Source organism: Stegodyphus dumicola, chromosome 2, assembly GCF_044657685.1.
Source record: "Stegodyphus dumicola isolate Sdum_Otavi_A_Nest chromosome 2, ASM4465768v1".
Lineage (NCBI taxonomy): Eukaryota > Metazoa > Arthropoda > Arachnida > Araneae > Eresidae > Stegodyphus > Stegodyphus dumicola.
The window spans coordinates 270,650,979-270,674,022 of NC_140769.1; the positions used below are offsets into that span (position 1 = coordinate 270,650,979).

Consider the following 23,044-nt stretch of genomic DNA (forward strand, 5'->3'; position numbering starts at 1 on the left):
CTCAGGTTGAAATTAATTTGCTTACAGTTTGCTAATTGAGCTAATACAAAAAGAACGCAAATGAAATAAATAATTCTCACGTTCATTTCTGAGCATCTTAATTACAGCACTAAGGGCTGGCAACTGAAAGAACTGAACGTTTTCGATTCCATTACATTTAATATTAACTGAAAATTTCATTGAAAAGGAATTGGTGAGACTTAACAGCTTTCCTCTACCCAATCTCTCGTTCGTAAATATACACGTAATAAACTTACCATTATGACTACCCATTATGACAACCTCAAATTTTATTCCCAAAATTCGAATGTCTAACTGTCTGAGCAGAATCTATGTTTTACTTTCCACTAAAATTAATATAAAATTAATATATATATATATATATATATATATTTGTAATAATAAAATTCCATAGTCGAGAATACACTTAATTTCTAATTGTATGTTCTTTTCATTTTTAATGGCGACGTTCTCTTATTTGAAAGTACGTAGAATTAAATTCACAGCCCCGTAGTCAAGTTGTTTTTCCCGCCTTTTCTACACGTACACTTATAGAATGTTCTGGAAATATTTAAAGCGAACTGGAATGGCTGACGTCATTTCTTGGAAGTTCCGCCTTTCCAGAGGCTATAAAAGGACTCGCAAAAGAATATCGGGGGCTTTTTCTTAAATGTCACGATGCAGTAAACTTCATACAAAAAGTTATTAGTAATTGTTTTTATTTGCTCCGGATATCTGATTTTGTAACTGCTATTTCTCCTGATTAATAATAAATGGATCCTGTTTTTTTTAAAACTTAGCGTCTGATAATTTAAGCTACGACTAAAGCTGGTACATCACACATATATACACTGACTATCAATAAGTATTTGGACACCTGTGATAGAAATGAAAAACTATCTTTATTCAAAATCAATAGTTGGTAGAGCCTCCACGAGAGGTAATTACGGCGTGGACCCTCCGGGACATACTTTCCAAGTTTTTGTGTGACAGCTAGTGGTATTTTTTTCTACTCGGCTTGAAGAAGACATAGAAGTTCCTTCACCGATTTTGCACGAGTAGAGCTCCCCTGAATTCGGCGATGCAACTCGTCCCAGAGGTTCTCGATAGGGTTCAGGTCTGGACTCTGGGCAGGCCGGTCCATTCGATGAACTCATTGGCACCATACCAAGCCTTGGTTAACGCCGAAACATGACAACTGGCATTGTCGTCCTGAAAGTAACAGGGGTCCAACCCGTAAAACTGCCACAACGTAAGAAGCACATTGTCATCCAAAATAGTGAAGTAGGCATCGGAGTTGAGCTTACCATTAATGGGGACCAAGGGTCCCAGCCCATACCAGGAGAAACACCCCCAGACCATAATTCCACCTCCGCCGAACTTGACTGTTGGCACAATGCATTCTGGCAAGAGACGTTCTCCAGGTAGAAGCCAGACCCAGACCCTGCCATCCGAACGGTAAAGGGTGAACTTTGATTCGTCACTCCAAAGAACCCGTTTCCACTGATCTATGGTCCAATTTCGATGTGTGGTGCAAACCACATTAACCGAGCAGCGCGGTTGGACTTTGTGATCAAAGACTTATGGGCAGCAGCACGACCATGAAAACCAAGCAGATGTCCTTCCTTACGGATGGTATTCATTGAAACAATACTCCCGGATGCCTGTTGAAACTCCTTGCGGATGAGGGCCATCGGTTGGGTGCGGTTCTTCCGAATTTCTCTGGACAGCACTCGTCGGTCTCTATCTCCCAGTTTCGTTCGTCTGCCGACTCGGGACACATTCCGACAATCACCGCTCACCTTCCACTTCTTAATTACATAGGCCACTGTCGATTTTGGGTACTTCAGATCGCTAGATATGTCCCTTAAGGATCGGCCACATTTGTGATACCCGATAATTATACCTTTCTCGAAATCAGAGAGCTTCGAACTGCGAGGCATCTTGCATGCGACTAAAGCCGATGCTGTTTCCTACACGATATATACCGGCGGAGTCCGTGACGTACCTTAGGACCGCAGATATCGTCATTTGCATAGGCGTCCAAATACTTATTGGTAGTCAGTGTATATATAGTACGGTTGATTCCTAAATACTAGAGTTGTGTGGAAGATCGTCACAAACGATGAACTAAAATAACTACTAATAAAAAGAATCTGAAAGCTTAGGGGCATTTTTTTAACGTTTTGTGGGTTACTTTTATTTATCAAATACCATGTTCTTCGCACATAAAACCCATAAAATTCAATTCAACGGCAACATCGCAAAATAATTTTAAAAGAGCATATCTTTAGAATTTCCTATACACAGTCTCGCCACTGCTCGCAGAGTCGTAGCTAGGGTTTTCAGCACCCAGGGACAACTGAAGATTTCGCGCCCCCTACTGCTTGCCAAAGATGGAAAATATTTAATTCTAAAATGTCGTAACATCAGTTTGGCGCCCCTTGGATTCTGCGCCCGGGGACAGATGCCCCTCCTTGACCCCCTCTAGCTACGCCCCTGACTGCTCGCTTAGAAATCGTTGAGTTTGTTAATCAAAAATTTGTTAAAGTTTCACAAAATATAAAATAGATAATAAAACAAATTCAAATTTCGGGCTTTCAGGTGCACATATTCGGGAGGAGGATTACGATATTCAAAACTGTATGGCTCTAGGTACCATTGTTTTTTCACAATACGAGAAACATACATACATTCATGCAGATTCTTCACGATTTAGTTTCTTTAAATACAAGACAGGGCGATAACATTTAGTGGCAACAACTTGAAAAGTGATTCAATATGTTTTGGTGATTCAACGCAAAATGCTGTTTCGAAGTCTCAGCCCTTCCGCTCTAACGCCCCTTTGAGCTAAAAATTTTCAGTTTTTTTTTTTTTTTTTTTTTTTTTTTTTTTTTTTTTTTTACGACAGAATATACATATTCGAATTAATTTGAATTACTGTTTGATCTTTTCTGTCCTTGCATGAATTCGCTTCTTCCTGTTTTCAGATTCATACAAAAATGGTCTTCGAGGATTTTCATAGAAATAACTTATCACATTCGTTGCCACAAAAGATGGCAGTTTACCGCAAAAAAAATGTGAAGTTTCATTACTTGTTCTATACATAAATTCAGTTTCAAAACTGACGGGAAACTGCCTTGATTTCACACTCAACATGAAACCGCAAGTCTTATATTTCAAAACCTTTAAAAAAAAAGTCTTACGAGAAGGGGGGAGGAAGTTTTGGTACGTCTTACAGAGAGATTTTTGTGAGTAGAAAACTTATTAACAGTTAACAGCTGCTTTATTAACAGTTAACAGCTGCTTTGTAAGTAAACTAACGAACACTTCTCAACGAAAATTCAAAGCTTACAATCAGCGGTCACGCAGCCGTTGTAGAAATTCGTTTGCGGTACAGGGATAAGGTAGAGCGGATATCACGTGACTGCGGTTTCCGGGAAAGCCCCTACCACGCCTAGTGTATGCAGTAGACATGACATCTTTTTTACAATTGTTATTCGGGAGGGGGGGGGGGGAAATCAATGGAAACTCGAGGATTTTTGGACTGAAGCTTTTTCGAATTTCACCCTTCCCTTTTCTATTTTTAGACTAAGGAATATGTTACGCTTACAATACACAATGAAAATCTTTGCGCAAATTATAGCCGAAAAAATGCAAAAATATTGTATTCGTGAGAAAGTGCGGAATTATCTCAGAAAGAAATAAATTTGTTGAAGAAAACACAATACTACATGCAAAGATTCAGTGTTGCTTGCACAACAATGAAAGCTCCAATTAGCAAAATAAGATTTATTGTTATAATTAAAATTGAAAACTGTCTTCCCAGTCTCAGAAGTTTTTTTAATAAATTTAAAAAAAAAAAAAAAAAATCTGAAAGTTTCAGATTTTAAATTACATCCAAAGGCGCGTTTTTAAACATTTTATCCGTTACGTTTATTTATTAAATATCACGTTCTTCAAGTTCACTTAAACCATAAAATTCAGTTCAAGAGCAATATCGCATTATTATTTTAAATTTAACATAGCTTTAAACTTCCGATACAGAGACTCGCGCGCTGGACACAAAAAGGTTTTTTTCTGTATAACGTTGCCATGGCTCGCTTTGAAATCATTGAGTTTGTTAATCAAAAATTCGTTAAAGTTTTACAAAATATGAAACTGATAATAAAACAAATTCCAAATTTCGGCTTCCACATGCCCATATTCGCAGTAGGATGACGTCATTCAAAATTGGGTGGCTCTATGTACCGTTGTTTGATCACAAAGCGAGAAATATAAATACATTTATGCAGATTTTTCATTATTTAATTTCTTCAAATATAATGCAGAACTCTAACATTTGGTGGCAACAGTTTGAAAATTGAAACGGACATTTATAGTGTACCAACGCAAAATAACAAAACGAAAACAATAGTCGTTCAGGGACAAAGCCCCTTTGAACTAAAAAAAGACACTAACTAACTAAAAGACGCCTAAAGAACAAAATGTAACAAAATGAAGTATAGTACTTCAAACTTCCGACGTTGCTTCAATTAATAAAATATATCAAATTGCATTATCTTGACAAATTTAAATTTACTGGCACCAACTTACATAATAACTACTGACACAACCACATATACAAATATTGTTTGTTAAAATAGGCATTTTAAAGCCATTCGGTTCCAAAATCATGCCTCATAACCATGGTAAAGATTGCTGCGGGGGGGGGGGGGAATGTCGAGTTCTATAATTTGCTGAAATTCCCTAAGATTTGGATTTCTTTGCTTGGTTACGGCAAAGCACGCAAATGTTATCTGCCTAAGGGGAAGATGCCTTCTTGGAGGGCTTTCTGAAGACAACGGCTGGTTAAACATAGGGAAAAACTACGTAAGCATCCATGAGCAAGCCCGTTTGCCGGGATTCGAACACGGAACCGAACTACAAGTGTTCAGCGACTTTACCGGTCGGGCGTGGTGGATTGATAAAATTCCCTAATCCCTTTTCTACGGTGATAACTAAGAAACCCACTAGTGGCTGAGCGGAAAAGTCACTAAACACTGGTAGTTCGGTCAAACGTCGGCCTTCTTGGACTCTGAAAAGCTGCTCAAGAGGAATGGGATAAAATATCTCTGCAGCTACTAAAAAAGGCTCTATTATCTGGGAAATTACCGTGTGAAAAGGCTGTGAAGAATAAGGGATGGAACATTAAAAACGCAAAAATTTTAGGTAAAATATTCCTGTAAATACGACGAAAGTCGTCTGAAAAAATGTGCGAACAGCCTCTGTATTGATAAATCATTCATTTAGCATCAGATTACAGAGATTTATGTTACAGACTTTTTAAAATACATTCTTTAGTTGCACATGCAGGTACTTATTTCCTTGAATCGATGGGAAAACGATTATGATGAATAAGTTAACGATTATTATAAATAAAGAATAATTACTTATAGCAGCTGAAAATTACATTGTAGGTACGTTAGGTTACTTTGATGCTGGAGACATGAAAAATTAGCAATGCCCTCACCGGCGCTCGAACCTGGAATTTTCGAATACGCGCCGAGTGTGCTACCGTTACACCACGAAGACATCCAGAAAGGAAGGAGAAAATACCTCACGACTGGGGATTAGAAGACCCAATCGCCAAGTCCTGGTAGTGAAGAATCATCATCTGTCATCTTATTTTTAGTTCGGGCGCCAGTGTACAGTCATTAGGTTATTTTGAAGCAAGAGACATGACATTGCCCTCGATGGAACTCGAACTTGGTTCTCTCGAATACGCACCGAGTGTACTACCGTTACACCACGATGACAGAACCACGTTACACCACGAAGGGAGAGAATACGTTATATACTCCTTCTTTCAAAGGGCGACTGGGGTTTAGGGGATTCAGTGGCCTGTTACTAGGTCGCATAAGTGTTCTTTGTCAGGTTTGTCCAGGGGGACGAATGCAGAAGGCAATGGTGCCTCTTTCACACAAGGCGAGAAATCCTCATCCAACGAGGTCGCATCGTTATTATTCCGCTTGCAGCCTCGAAGATCACTCCAACGGTTCCCGAGATAAAAGAAGTATTTCAGCGGAATGTTGACACCTTTGTTAGGGACCAAGAGAGAATCTCCCCCCCCCCAGGAGCTCAGCGCAGGTAACAACACCGTGAGTTAGTAAAGATTTGGCAGCGATAAAGTAAGGTGGCTTTCTAAGAAGAGCCAGGATCTTCTTGCTGGGGCTATGGGCATTTTGGCCCGCTAGAACTGTAACGCCTCGTGTATGCTGTTGATCGCGCACATTCCTGTTTACCAAATTTTCGAAATTACGGGACTGAATGTATCCAAGTCTCACATACCTTATGTTCACATTATTATATTATTAGTAGTATACATTGTTATTAGTAGTAGTACACATTGTTTTATTATTAGTACACATTATGTTCATGAACTACAACTGGAATCATTAACAAAAGATACCTCGTTGCAGCAGGATTTCTCCTCTGGTATGAAAGAGGTACAATTGTGTTCAGAAATCAATCATGCTGGACAAACGTGACAAAGAACATCTATTATGCCAATCATCTTATCACACGCCAAAGTCTGGTGTTGAAAAATCATCATCCACCACCTTTTAGTTTGGGCGCCACTGTGGAGTCATTAGATTATTCTGAAGCAGGAGACACGAAAAATGAGCAATGCTCTCGCCGGGTCTGGAACCTGGACCTCTGGAATACGTGCCGAGTGTGCTACCGTTACACCACGAAGGTATGCAGAAAGGGGGGGAAATAGCTTATAACATCAGGCGTGGCCTGTTATGACCAGAAGACCCACTTGTTTGGTTAGGTGCGTTGAGCTGTGCCCGCTTCTAGTACTGTATAATATCATAAGAATTTCATTCCAATACTAAGCGTATACGCAATAGAAGATCTGGGGGGGGGCGATGACTAACCAATACACCAAATAAATCAAAAGTAATTTTCGTTTTGATTCGCTTTTGCAATTTTGTTAAACAAGGTAGCGGCGCGGCGGTACTAACCTTCATAGTCCTGTATATAATTACGATGCTATGATGATACAAAAGCGTAAAATATTTTTCTTTTGCTTGCATTTCCATATATGAAGCCAATTTACAAAACAGATTACTTGTCGAAGTTGTAATGATACAGAAAATGCAAAACGTCCGTCGGCGAATAACAAACCGTATTAGGGCTTGGTACAGTAGCTTTTTTTTTTTTTCCCCTAAGATTTTTGTGCATACATTTGAAGTTTATTTTGGACCTGAAGGTGCGCCATTTCTCTAAAGCATGAGAGAAGAGGGAAAGGGTAGCTGTTAGACGTCTATTAAAGCTAATGAGAAGCCTGTAAAAACCGGTCTAAATAGGCTCGATGCGCTGAAATAGAGGAATTGCAGACTAGTCTTGCGCAATTAATTCTGGCCTTGGAATAGTTTTGAATATCAGTAAGATCTTTTACGACAAAAATATGACCGCATCATCTAATTCTGTTAGTCCTGAATTCCAAAAACGTGCTTCAGTTTTATTTTAAATTCTTGCCTTTTCGCAAAAAACTCAGAAAATGAATTATGCTAAAAGAGAAGAAAAATAATAATTATTATCACAGAAAATGCAGCTAGCGCATTTTTCAGACGATCTTGCTTTGCTATGCTATTGGGGAAAAAAAAAAAAAAAACCGTCTGCTTGGAAACTTTTTTAAAATTGCTACTATAATTTTCAAAGTGTAAATTATCGTCTGCTACTTGACAATTTTGTTTTCATACAAAATGGCGCTTTTAAAGAAGCAATGAACGAAACGCTATGTTTGTGTTTTTCCAAAGAAATTTATTCGTATTTAGTTATTAAAACATATTGTGAAAGCCATGATTTTTCGGCATCTAAAGCAATGAAAGATAATACTGTCAATAAGAGAAGAGAAGAAAATAAACAGAAAAGAAAATCTGAAAGGTGTCAGATTTTAAATTACGTCCAAAGGGACCTTTTTTTTAACATTTTGTGTGTTACCTTTATTTATTAAATATACTGTTCTTCGCACTTAAACCACAAAATTCAATTCAACAGCAATATCGCAAAATAATTTTTAAATGAGCAAAGCTTTAGAATTTCCTTTGCAAAGTCTCCAGCGCTGGAGTTGAATTCCCCCCCCCCGTGTTGTGTTGCCATTCTCGCTTTGAAATCCTGAAGTTTGTTAATGAAAAATTCATTGAAGTTTTACAAAATATGAAATCGATAATAAAACAAATTAAAAATAAATAAATAAATAAACCGTCATATTTTGTGCGTTAGCTTCATGTTCCATAGAAGTTTCCTTAAACCATAGAAATCAATTCATCAGCAATATCACTATACATTTTAAAAAGAGAATTTCCGATACACAATCGTGCGCGCTGGAGATAAAAATGACTTTTTTTTTTTTTTTTTTTTTTTTTTTTTTCCCGTACAGTGTTGGCATTGCTCGCTTTGAAAGCGTTGAATTTGTTAATCCAAAAATCGTTAAAAGTTTACAAAATTTGAAATATTTAATAAAACACATCTCAAATTTGGGCTTCCAGATGCTTATATTCCAGAGGAGGACTACGTTATTTTTTCAGGGGGAGAAACATATATATATTCATGCAGATTCTTCATTATTTAACTCCTTTAAATTTAATGCAGGGCTTTAATCCTTGGTGGCAACCATTTTAACAATTTTAAAAGTGAAACGCTGTTTTATAGTGGACGACACAAAATGCCAAAACTAAGTTAATAGCCCTTTTGGGAAAATTGCTCCTTTGGACTTTATTTATTAAATATCATGTTCTTCGCATTTAAACTCTAAAATTCAGTTCAAGAGCAATGTCGCAAAATAATTTTAAATTGAGCCTGTCTTTAGAATTTCCGATACAGAGTCTCGCGCGCTGGAGACTGCTCGCTTCGAAATCCTTGAGTTTGTTAATAAAAAATTCGTTAAGTTTTACAAAATATGAAACAGATAATAAAACAAACTCCAAATTTGGGCTTCCACATGTCCATATTCGTAGGAGGATTACGTCATTCAAAATTCGATGGTTCTATGTACCGTTGTTTCACACAAAGCGAGAAATATACATACGTTTATGCAGATTTTTCATTATTTAATTTCTTCAAATATAATGCAGGAATCTAACATTGGGTGGCAAAAGTCTGAAAAGTGAAACGGACATTTATAGTGAACCAACGCAAAATCGCAAAACGAAAACAATGGTCCTTCAGGGAACAAAGCCCCTTTGGACTAAAAAAAGCTTTATTGTCTTGGAGAAATTAACTGTGTAGAAAGATAGTGAAGAGTAAGGTTATCGAATGAAACATTTCAAACGGGAAAAAAAAAAAAAAAAAAAAAAAAAAAGGTAAAATACTTCTGTAAATACAATGAAAATCGTCTAAAAAATATTCGAACAGCTATTGTATTCCAAGAGTCTTATAAAAACTCATTGCTTAATAGGTTCTGCGGTGGAAAGCTTGGGTAAACCTGGCTTAAAATGGCGTATGTGTCGTAACAGCAGCAGTAATTTATCTTACACATTCTCATAGAAAGATGATGACAAATTATGCAATTCGAAAGCTAACTGAATCATTTCCTTTGCAACGTCACGAATTAAAAACCATCGATATTTGACCAAATCACTGCATCCGGTCTTGCGAAAGTTCTAGCAGAATAATACATTTTATTTCAGGTAAGGCATTTCGTTTTTTTAAAGGCTACATTCCGTAGTTTTGCAACCTTTAATCGTTGGATGACTAACTGAAATAACGGGAATATTTCTGACCACAGGTGTATGATTATTACCAATTGAATCACAGAGAATATGACGAAATGCAGTAAAATTTTCGAGCTTTATCTGATGCTGAAGCTATGGCAAGGACACGGCTTTCGTTGAGGCAATGCATGTGCAAAGGCGCAAATGTCAACTATTAAAAAAATTTTTTGTCACTGTTCGAATGGTTATGATTCTTCTCAGAATAACCTTGAGAAAACGTTAGACAATAGCGTCTGAAATAAAACTTTCAGCTCGAATGAATATTGTGTTACAAATTATTCCTTAGAAAAATATCTCATTTTTATTCAGAAATTATGAAAGATTATTAGCCCAAATGGCATTAGCGCGGAAGGGCTATTAACTTCGTTTTAGCATTTTGAGTTGATTCATTATAAACGGCGAATAACTTCTTAAATTGTTGCTATCAAATTCGCTCAGTATTAAATTTAAACAAATTAAATAATGAAGAAGCTGCATAAACGTGTGTATGCTTCTAGCACTGCGAATAAAACAACGGTACCTAGAAGCCATCGAATTTCTCCGGTCTTTTATCAGCGGTGAAAAAAAGAATGAAAATAAATAAATATACATATTAAAAAACCGGTTTCAGATTTTAAATTACGTCCAAAGGGACTTTTTTTAACGTTTTGCGTGTTACCTTCATTTATTAAATATCATGTTCTTTGCACTTAAATCATAAAATTCAGTTCAATAGCAATATCGCAAAATAAATTTAAAATGAGCCTGTCTTTAGAATTTCTGATACACAGTTCCGCGAGCTAGAGATAAAAAGGTTCTTTTTTCCCCGTCGAGTGTTGCCATTGCTCGCTTTGAAATCCTTGAGTTTGTTAATCAAAAATTCGTTAAAGTTTTACAAAATATGAAATCGATCATAAAACAAATTCCAAATTCGGTCTTCCACATGCCCATAGTCGTAGGAGGATTAAGTCATTCAAAATTCGATTGCTCTAGGTACCGTTGTTTTATCACAATGCGAGAAATATAAATACATTTATGCAGATTTTTCATTATTTTATTTCTTCAAATATAATGCAGGGCTCTAACATTTGGTGGCAACAGTTTGAAAAGTGAAACGGACATTTATAGTCATTCAACGCAAAATCGCAAAACGAAAACAATAGTCCGTCAGGGACAAAGCCCCTTTGAACTAAAAAATATAAAATACAAATATGAAAGATTTCAGATTTTATATTACGCCAAAAGGGGCGTTTTTTTTTAACGTTTTGTGCGTTTTGTTTATTCAATATCTTGTTCTTCGCACTTAAACCATAAAATTCAATTCAACAGCAATACACATTCCGATACACATTCTCGAGCGCTCAAGATAAAAAAATAAATAAAATAAAATAAAATAAATAATAATAAAATAAAAAAATTCTTCCCAGACACTGTTGCCATTCCTCGCTTTGAAATTATTGAATTTGTTAATCAAAAATTCGTTAAAATTTTACAAAATATGAAACAGATAATAAAACAAATTCCAAATTTGGGCTTCCAGATGCCCATATTCGAGTGGAGGACAATGCACTTCTAAATTAGATGTCTCTAGGCGCCCCTGTTTTTTCACACCGCGAGAAACAAACATATATTCATGTAGATTCTTCATTATTTAATTTCTTTAAATATAATGCAAGGCTGTAATATTCGGTGGCAACAATTTAAAAAGTGAAACGCCGTTTACTGTGAACCAACGCAAAATGCCAAAACGAAATTAATAGCCCCTCTGGTCAAATTGCTCCTTTGGGGTAATAAATAAATAAAAAAATAAAGGTCATGGCATTCCTTAAAACATGACAGATTTATCGGTTCTCACAAGACGTATGTTTAGCTGACAATTTAACACTTGTATTTCTGCAAAAATTACAGTCAAAAGTCGTTAATTCGGATACCCATAATCCGGAATGATCTATAATCCGGACCTCAAAGCTAAAAACTTTCTGCGCATGCGCCGCGTTGACACATGCGCATAGGCGTTTACGCGTGCGCGTAAGACTTTTTTTGCGACTGCGCATATGCGTGTGCGCAAGTGCATAATACGTTTTCGCGTGCGCGTTTTATGTACAACGGACGGTATAAGCTAAAATTATCTAATTATCTATTTCAATTAATGTTGATGATAGCGTTGTTCCTTAATCTTCGAATTGGATCCGGCTTATTATTTTTTGCAGACTGTAAGAGCAATTTTATAAAAGTAAACTTGAACTTTCTATTATGTCAAATAGAATTTTCGATGCTGGAGCTCCCAAAGGATCAACAAAACGGAAGTATGTTTTGATGTCCATCAAACAAAAAGTGGAATTGCTGCAAAAAATGGATAAAGACATGAAGAAGGTGACAGAGAGGTTAGTGAAAACGAAAAAATTTCGATTGACAAGTTAGTCGGCATTCTCGGCACAACAATTAACGGGACTTGAACAGCGGAACTTTGTAACTGAACAAGAAATTATGTCTGTTTATAGAATTAAAGAGAAAGTATTATCACATAAAAAGAAGCAACTTAAACAACTTACATTGAAAGAAATGTTTAATAAAGTAAACAAATAAATATTAAGCTTTTTTTTTTTTTTTTTTGTAAATTTTGATACACTTTAGGTTATAATTGTTCTTTATTTCATAAATTACGGTTTCATATTTTTAATTTTAGAATTTCTGCATGCCATCTTACGAGATTTAAACTGATGATCTATAATCCGGAAAAATCGATAATCCCGAATCGCGGAAGTCCCGACAAGTCCGGATTAACGACTTTTGACTGTATTTATTTTCAAACAGTAGAAGCATCTGTGACAGCAAATTTTCAGTAAATATGAATTTATCTTTAATTAAAAGTGTGCTGTTATAATAAACTACACTCAGTCTATAGCATTAAAAGAAAAAGCGCTCAGAAACCATCGGTGCTCTGGGGATAATAAGAATAAATAACAATTGTTGCAGAAATATAAGTATTCGTTCTGCATATTGTTAGTTTGTTTCTAGCACCACAATCTCCTCAAAATCCAACGCTACCAAAAATGGAAGTCGGATTAAAATACCCCCCCCCCCCAAAAAAAAAAGACATTAAAAGATTTGTTCTCCCCATCTCTTTGCAACAAAGAATATTTGGACCCAATTTCTACTTGAACTGCGCTATATAAATATAGCAATCCCACAGAGAAGCTTTCCTTAAATGGATTTCTTACGATTTACAAATTCAAGTAGGCCAGTGGTCAAGGTCAGAAAGCACAAAGGAGGTGAGAAGAATAGAAGAGATTTGTGTAGATAATTTTTGTTTTTGCGCATTCCTACACTGGACTGGAACAGTTTCAGCCATTATAGGCTTATGGGACTTGTTCTGGAAAAACGGGTTGCATTGTGGGTATTGGCAAATAAAAACATAATAATAAAGAAAAAGTAAATGATGTGAACAATAAACATTAAATAAAATCAAACTGCGCGTTACAAATGAAAGATCATGAATTCCAACTGCGAAAAAAAGAAATTCCAATGACACTGATGAATTCTAACTCTGAAGAGCAAGATGGATTTTTTTTTTTTTTTTTTTAATGTTAGCTAAAGGTAACATGAAAGACAGCTTTAGTTTGTATGTGCTGAAGGGGACAGGAACAAAAGATAATAGTTATTGTTGGGTTCGATGAGATTAGATAATAACAATGACAATGACATAGCCACAGTTTTAATGAAATGAATAATAACAAAAAATCTGATGCGGACACAACATGACTTCCTTGTACGGAATATTAAATTACATGCATTTTTTGCAGCATTTCACTTAAACTTATTTCCTTGAATTTCATTACAGATAGATCTCACTTCGCTAGGCAGAAATACATAAAACCTCAAAATATCTTCATTAAAAATTGAAAAGTGTAGAAAAACATAAAACGCCAAATAAAGTCAAAACAATTAAAAAAAACATCTTTTACAATTAAAATTAGAGATTCTACGCAAAAAAAAGAAAGCAATTCGGCCAGCGGGCAACAAGACATATTTTTCGGTGCACCAAACTGAAAATCTACTTTTGGTACCATTCGGCAAAAAGACACTGAACTGACTAAATTCACTATTCTGCTAAGTTTCAAATGTAAACAAACATGGCTTCTATGGTAAACAAAAATTAGGCTTAGCTGACTTAAATAAGCTTTAAATTGTTAATAATTCTCCAACTATCGCATACAGATTAACTAAAGGCATTAAAAACCTTAATTGATTAACTTAATTGATTTGGATTCTTAAAAAGTTCTAATGTATACTCAAAGTGAGGTATAATTTCCTACGCATAAAGTGGGGTAAAATTCTGTCACGTTATTTTATTGTTATTACTCGAAAGGTAGAAAGTGCTAGATATGACAACATACTAAAACACTAAATTGGTAACAATTTACAACTAAAGTACTTAGATTTCGTGCGAAAATATTGTTGCGTGCGTACGAGTTCGTAATAGGCTAAATGCACAAGTCCGATAAAAAGTTAATACAATTTATTCTTGGAATTTTCTTGAGAGATATATGTACAAGTTTTCACAATATCACGCAGTACAATCAGTAGTTTTACTTCAGATTAATTAATAACGTTAAAATACAAAGCAATGCAAAGAGGAAGCTAATTCAGATATCACAGTTCGCGCAGAACCGAACTCGTAACACCAGTAACTAAGCAACTACACTCATGTCCATAAATTAAGGATAATGCAAAATCAGGCAAAGAAAGAGTTAGAAGCAAAACAAATTTGACTTATTTGTAAAGCTTATTTATTAAACAAAAGGTAAAGAGCAAAAAAAAGATACTATATGTTTGATATTATTAAAAAAATTAGCGATTTTTTCTCCCTGCAGTAAATTACTAAAAAAAAAAAAAAAAAAGAAAAAAAAAAAAAAAGAAAAAAAAACAATATTACATGGTTGGTATGATTGTTAATACATTGTATGTCTCCCAGACGATGCAATACAGTCCGTACAACGCCTAGGCATGCTGAGTATCAAATTATCGATCTGATCTTGGGGGATATTACACCACTCAAAAAGCAATGCTCTCCGAAGTTCCGGTAGACATGTAGGAGGAGATTGACGGGCTGCAACTCGTCGGCCAAGCATATCCCACACGTGCTATACTGGATTCAAGTCCGGTGAGAATGCTGGCCAGTCCATACGGGTGATATCCTCCGATTGAAGGCATTCGCTTACGATGTTTGCACGGTGAGGACGGGCGTTGTCATCCATAAACACAAATTGTGCGCCCATGACGCCCCGAAACAAACGTACATGTTGTTCCAGAATGACGTCCCGATAGATTTGGCTTGTCATGGTTCCAATTTGAACAGAATAATTCCACCCCAAACGAGCACTCCTGCACCACCGTAACGGTGTCGTTCAATGATGTTTTCTTGGTGGTAACGGGTACCTGGAGCTCTCCATATGAAAGTCCGGCGAGAATCAGACTGCAAGCTAAACCTGGACTCGTCGGAAAACATCACACAAGCCCACTGTTGCGGTGTCCACAATGCATGCTCTCTACTCCAGGCTAACCGCAGGCGACAGTGAGTTGCAGTAAGTGGAACGCATCTGACAGGTCTACGAGCATATAGACCAATCTGCCCTAAGCGTCTGCACACGGTCTGCCTTGAAATTGTCGTACCAGTGGCTGAAGAGAGCTGACGAGACAGGTCTGAGGCTGTGCTCTGCCTGTTTCTTTTGGCAGTAACTGCCAAATACCGGTCCTCATTCGGCGTTATGACTCTGGGGCGACCTGTGCTGTAACGTCAACTCACATTACCATCATCTTGGAATCGTTGCCAAAGCCTGGAGATGACACTCTGGGCAATTCCAAGTTCGTCTGATTCTTTCAATTGGGTACGCCCACATTCCAGACGGTCGATAATTCTACCACGTAAAAAATCATCCAAATGCGTCCTTTGTGTCATAACTATTCGGTTATTGCACTCAAATGCTTATAACGCGCCTGCGAACAATTTTACTTCTTTGTCTGTATTCCTTATATATCACTCTCTTACACTCTAGTCATTGTCACGTACCATCGTGTCATCTGGTTACTTCCTGAAATTTGCATATGATTCTTGAAGATGTGTGTAGTGATTTTACAGGTGATATATTTATTTTGGAGTTCGATTTCCGCGTGACTCCGAATTATCCTTAAATTATGGACATGAGTATAAATAACAACTGAGCTGAGATGCTCTTTCTTCGGCCTTAAAAGAGCTTTTAACCGGCAATGCGAGATCTTTCTAGTAAATTCTGCTTCTCGAGATTTCCAGAAAGCAAAAGGAGGATGGAATTACGTTTACAGCTAGGATAGTGGACAATTACATTTATTTTTACTGTATTTTTATTTTCCCGACACAGTTTTCTTATAAAATCTATCTCGCGCTGCATTGCACGGGAAAATACAACAATTTTAATAACAATTCTATTAAAATTCGCTATCGAAGATCGACATAATCAATGATCGGGAATCATTTGGTAGATTTCACTCTAGTGACGCTGACAGCCGTACCGATGATCCCGTATTCGAATGTCGGAGAAGACACGGATGTTTACAAGGAGCAACAGGACACATAAAAATATACGGCGAGCTAGAATACCTCTTGAGAAGTTGGTGGTAGAAGAAATTAGGTGCGAAATCATTCGGTACGCGCTCGCTGTGGGTTCCCCCTCAAATTTGGTTCCTCCTTCCAAAATTTTAAAAGAACTGCGTAAATTAGTGTAGCAAGACTATGCCTGTACTACCAATGGTGAAATTCTCGAATCCCGCGCACTTCTACTTCTTTTTAGACTGGAAACAGGACTGAATATACAGAATCATTCAAAATCTGACAACATTAGCAATACTAACAACTGTAGCACATAACCTTTGTATACCGGTAATAGCACAAGAATTTAGTGTTAAAATACTCGTAATAACACTGTAGAGTTAATAGAATTTTTTGAAGCAGGAGGCCTAAAAAATGAGCAATGCCTTCCCCGGGACTCGAACCTGGACCTCTCGAATACGCGCCGAGTGTGCTACCGTTACACCACGAAGGCACGCACAAAGGAAGGAGAAAATATAACACAGCTCGGGTAGGACGAGGCCAGAGGAAACTCTCGTGGAAGTCCGTAGCGATTCTGACGTGCAAATTGATCGTCATGTCAGATCCAGGCTTAGGAGCGAAATCTTATAACACAAGACAAAAATCCAGTATACAATCCTCGAAAATGTCTTTACTTGTACAAAAAAAAAAAAAAAAAAAAAAAAAAAAAAAAAATATACTACCCAATACAAATAAAAAGGAGATAAAAGGTAATAAAAAGCAATACAATGTAAATCAGTGAATCACGTGTCCAAGTCAGCTGATACAAACGATATGATTATCCACAGTACTGCAGATGATTATCCACAGTACTGCAGATGATTATCCACAGTACTGCAGATGATTATCCACAGTACTGCAGATGATAACATCGCACGACTGCGATTTCAGCTAAAATAACAAATGACGATCGGAGGGTAAAGGCCGACAGGTGAACGAAGGCCGTGAGGGTGTTTATTAGGAAGGTCGTCCCTAGTGGAAGAAGAGCGGGGGCAGGGAAAGAATAACTATCAGGAAGTACACGTTGAAAAGTCCGATACCAAGTCAATGACCATTTTATTTCCCGATGAGCAACTTCATATGCAAGAGGATAACACACATAAATTTATTCTCCCTTATGATGGCAATAGTGCAGCATCAAATACCAAACTAAGGCACGATAAATATCCCTTTTATTCAGAGTGATCTCCGCAAAACAGAAATAAAATTTATGGAAATCGATCGTAGAATTATTTACTGATATTTTGAAACTTTTCTAGAAAGGTTTTCATTACACGTCTGTGTCAGGAAAAAGTACCGCATTTAATCTTAAATATTGTGTTCAAAATGGTTGTAACTTTTGTAAAATAAATACATATAGATGTAATCACTAAATATAAGACTTATCTTTTAATATACTTCAATATTATATTTTAAACGTGTAACTTTTAATATATTTAAGGATAATTCATCATAAATTTTTCGGGCGCAAACGGGTATGGTATCATCTTTAAATTTTTCATTTTTCTCGCGAGGCAGCAAAAATTGCAAAACGGTATTACAAACACTATAATTCTTTACATCCATTTGTCGTAACTTTAGACTATATTCAAAATCACAGCCAAAGCCCGTTATAAAAGAATTCCTTTTTCTCATGTTCTTTAAGTCTTCGTTAATGATTATTTTTAAAAGTAAATATATAAATAAATAAAAAATAAAATCTGAAAGCCTTCAGATTTTACACTGCGCACAAAGGAGCATTTTTTTTAACGTTTTGGGTGTTAACTTTATTTATTAAATATCATGTTCTTCGAACTTAAATCATAAAAATTCAACAGCAATATCATCAAATATTGTTCAACAGCAATATCACCAAATAATTTTAAAATAAATTTTCGATACACAGTCTCGCGCGCTGGAGATATTTCCCTCCCCGTACAGTGTTGCCATTGCTCGTTATTAAATCGTTGAGTTTGTTAATCGAAAATTCTTTAATGTCTGACAAAATATGAAATCTGTAATAAAACAAATTCCAAATTAGGGCTTCGAGATGACCATATTCGGTGGAGGATTACGTTATTCAAAACCGGTTGGCTCTAGGTACCGTTGTTTTATCACAATGCGAGAAACATACATACATTTATGCAGATTCTTCATTATTTAATTCCTTGAAATTTTTTTTCTTGAAATATTTGGTGGCAACAAATAATATTTGTGACACATTATATTTGTACAAATAATATATAAATAATATTAATAACCAAATAATATTTGATGGCATCGTTGGATGGCTAAATATTTAGAACATATAGTACCTTTTGTGAAGATCTTTTGTAAAGAGATATAATTTATATATTTATAACCGCAATGTATATTTTATTTTCAATCAGGCTTTCTATTATAAACAGAATTCTACGTTAAAAATTCCCTGCTAAAGCAACCGTTATTGAAAGAAGTTGCTCGTGAAATACAGGCTACAACCTTTGATTCATTGTAAACATCACCACATCAGGCAACTTGCAAAACAATATATGTAAATTCCACATTTATGGTCATCAGAACATCACATCAATGGAAAGAAACAGAGAATGTTTGAAGGATCTGGTTTTACTATTATCTTAAATATCTTTTCTTTCTCGTCTTTGAAGGGAAAGGATAATTTATGGCGCAAGCTGTCAGCTCAGAAGCATAATTCAATAATCCATTATCAATTATCAACCTTCGTTCACCAAAGTCATGGTGCGAAACGACAGACACAGCTTACGACATAAGTGAAAATACAAGTTTGCGATGAGGATATTAAAGCACTGGGGAAACGAAGCGGTATGGGAAGGAATAATTCGGCCTTCCAGGGGGGGGGGGAAGGCCGCTGGATGATGACCTTGACTCCCTTAGGATGGCGGTAGAGCACGGAATACCAATGTGTTCGCGCAACCGAAAAAACGGAACTCGAAATCTTTCATGAATTATCATCCCCTTGCTAGGTCGACTATTTCAAGGAGGAAAGACGTATGGATTTTCCTTAAAATATTAGACCGGCTTTTATGCAATGAAGAAATATTGTTGGCAAGCTCTACCGAGAAGCATGGATAATTTTGCACAGCATTTTTAGCCCAAAGGGTGTTAGCCCAGATGGGCTATTAATTTCGTTTTGGTATTTTACGTTGATTCACTTATAAACGGCGAAACACTTTTTAAATTGTTGCCACCAAATTTCAAGAGCCCTGTATTATATTTAAAGAAATTAAATAATGAAGAATCTGCATAGACGTATATGTGTTTCTCGCACTGTGATAAAACAACGATATCTAGAGCCATCCAATTTTGAATAACGTAATCCTCCACCGAATATGAGCATCTGGAAGAACTAATTTGGAATTTGTTTTATTACCGATTTCATATTTTGTAACACTTTAACGAATTTTTGATTAAAAAACTCGATGAAAAACATGATATTTAATAAACAAAGGTAACACACAAAACGTTAAAAAAATGCTCCTTTGGGCATTATGCAAAATCTGAAAGCTTTCAGATTTTTCTTTTTTAATTAAGTCTTTTCTTTTGTGAGGACTTTTTACAAATTAGGATTCTTTACTAAATTATAAATAATATCTGCAAGTTATCCACACGGTACCCCAAGGAAACGGATTCACAAACAGTATATCTGTACTTGCATATATTGCGAATATTTTGCGTCAAATGTAGAGATTTTTCGTCTTCCCTAGTAAGACTTCAGAACAATGATGTGTATTCTTTATGAATAATTCATTTGAGGAAAAAAATAAATACTCTCATTAACAAAACATAAATGCAACCTCTTGTAACTTTGATTTTTACTACGGAAACGACTTTTTTACTTCCTCGAAGTACTGTAATCGAAAAAATTTTTGGGTACCGTATTTCACCGAAAATACCCATTTGACCGCTGTCGAATGCATTTTGACGATGTTTAGGCGTGACATCAGTATATAAGGACAGAATAAAGGCCTCTGTCTCCCAAAACGGGCTGCAAAAAGGACTTGAAACGGATTCAGGAGAGATTTTTTTTTCGTGACGTCTGCACGCACGTATGTATGTATCTCGCATAACTCGAAAACGAGTAGCCTCAGAACGTTGCAATTTTGATATAGGACTGCTATAACATGTAGTTGTGCACCTCCCATTTTGGTTACAATCGGCTTCACCAAGAGTATATAACTATATATACCCACTCTGTTATTCGGCTCCGTGAGCCTTTTTTTTTTTAATTATTATTCTTATACGTTAGTAAATTGTGCACTTTTTGCTTTAAAAATTATTGAATTATGCTGTTCTTATCTTCCGGTCAAGGTTTTATGCCTTTAGATAATCCACATGCAATAGTTTTAACATTAACAACAATTTAAAAGTTGTTTAAATGTTGCTAAGCCTAATTTTGTTTACCGTAGCAGCCACATTTGTTTACATTTGAAACTTGGCAGAATAGTTAATTAAGTAAGTTTCTTCACCTTCAATGTCGTTTTGCCGAATGGAACCAAAAATAAACTTTCAATTTTGTGTACCGAAAAATCTGCCTTGTTGCCTGCTGGCTGAAATTTTTTTTTTCCGTAGAAACTCTAATTTTACTTCTAAAAATTGTTTTTTTAACTGTTTTAACTGCACTTGGTGTTTTATTCTTTTCTGCATTTTTAAATTTTTAATAAAGGCATTTTTTAAAATTTTATGTATTGCCGCGAAGTTAGAAGTGAATTCAATGAATGAGAAATCTATTCCTAATGAAATTCGAGGAAATAAGTAAGCTAAAGTAGAATGCAGCAAAAAATTGCATACAGTTTAATATTCCTTACAAGGAAGTCATGTGGTGTACACATCAAATTTTTCCAATCTGAAAGTTCTAGACAGACAATGGGGGAATTTTCTTCTTGCAATTAAAAGTTCAATGTCCCAATTTTGAAACTTAATTAATTTTGATGACTTTTCCTTTCACAATAACATTATGCTAAGCTTAACATTAACTAAGATTATGCTTATTTATTTTAAAAATTACTGAATACTTTTATAATATTAATTATGGATTTCGTGAAGACCGATTTCCACAGAACAACACGCTACTTAAAAGTTGAAAATCTCCATCGCAGTGTTTACTATATATTATCAAGTATATATATTATATTATTATACATATGTTTATTAAGTATAAACACTGCGATAACAATCTTCGAAACTCTATCCAAAAATTCTCAATCCATAACAGCAAACATCCATCGAAAAATGTCGAAGATTAGGCACATTTTACAACTAACACCTTAAAATGAAATTTCAACGTTACCATCTAGAAATCTTTCCTAATAAGGCAAATTTTTCGAATGCAAGACGTATCTGGAACCACAAGGAGCTTTGTCAAAATGAAAAAAGGTCTGAAAAACAATAATCCTCTTTTTGAGCAACCCAAATGTCCCAATAACGAAAACCATTGTAACACCTGGAAATACTGAGTGATTTATCTGCGCGAGAAACTTGCGCAAAATCTCCTTTTTTCTTGTTACAGACAACGATGCCATAGAAATATTTGTCAGAAAGAAACGTGTATACTCACCTTTTTCAAGTGCTTGTTGACCCATTTCGTGAAAGTTTTCTTTTGGATGGCATCACGTTCATCTATATAAAAGGAAGAAAAAAGATACCAGGTTAATTATGCTTAAAAAATGAAAAGTTAATTATAAATTCAATAAATAATAATAAAAAATAACAACAGTGATAGGAATATGTGACTGAATAAACTTTTTCTTTCGTTGTGAATGGCAGCTGACATGTCTTCTCCATGTAAGGAAGAATGACAACAGCAGACGATTTCAAAACATGACAAGCTCGTTATATAAACTGGGCGTTTCCTCAATTGCGTGCAAGCGTCTTTTTAGAATTATAATATAGTTTTATACAGACATTTAATATGACTTTTTCTATTAAAATCTTTCACATTTTAATGTCGTTATTAATGATCGATGTGTTAAATTATAAGCTCATTTGGCACAGCATTTTAAAAAATGAATTTGATATCGAAGGCCAAATAAATGAACGACGCATGAGAAATAGGCTTGATTGACGAATTTCGGCTAATTACAACACCTCTTTTGGAGAGCAAAAAATAAAATGATTTGAATACATTATTATTATTAATTTGTTTTGCCATTTCTTTTACGATGAAAATACATATTACACAGCATATTTTAAAAAGAGTATTATTACGCAACAGAATACAGAATAAGTCATAAAACACATAAAATTTAATAACGCTGCAGTGAAACATTATTTTAATGACGCAATCTTTCAAGTACACCTCCCCCCCCCAAACAAAAAAAAACTGAAAACTTTCAGATTTTATATCACGCCCAAAAGGGCTTTTTTTTAACGTTTAGTGTGCTACTTTTATTCATTAAATATTATGTTCTTCGCACTTAAACCACATAAAATTCAGTTCAACAGCAATATCACAAAATATTTAAGGGGACTCATACACCTTAAAACCCATAAGATCTTCTAATATGTGACTGTTGCAAGAATTGGGATAACTTATTTATTTTAAAAGCAATGACTTCCAACTTTTTACAGCTGACTACATAATATAGCTGCTTTCTGAAATAGTAATCAGAAAGTTTGTGTTGCCACAAATATTTTTATAATTTAATCCGCTTTGTGACAAAATTTTAAGTTTCCACCT

The 23,044-nt window shown here is 35.5% G+C and overlaps 1 protein-coding gene across 3 annotated transcripts in view; it reads right to left on the reverse strand.

The window, feature by feature from the left end:
* shot (dystonin-like protein short stop) overlaps positions 1-23,044 on the reverse strand; it is a 696,871-nt gene that overhangs the window by 336,306 nt on the left and 337,521 nt on the right. For all 3 annotated transcript variants that reach the window (XM_085812140.1, XM_085812144.1, XM_085812142.1), the window contains exon 2: positions 21,923-21,984. In XM_085812140.1, the coding sequence (XP_085668266.1) occupies positions 21,923-21,984 (62 nt within the window). The remainder of the gene's footprint in view (positions 1-21,922; positions 21,985-23,044) is intronic.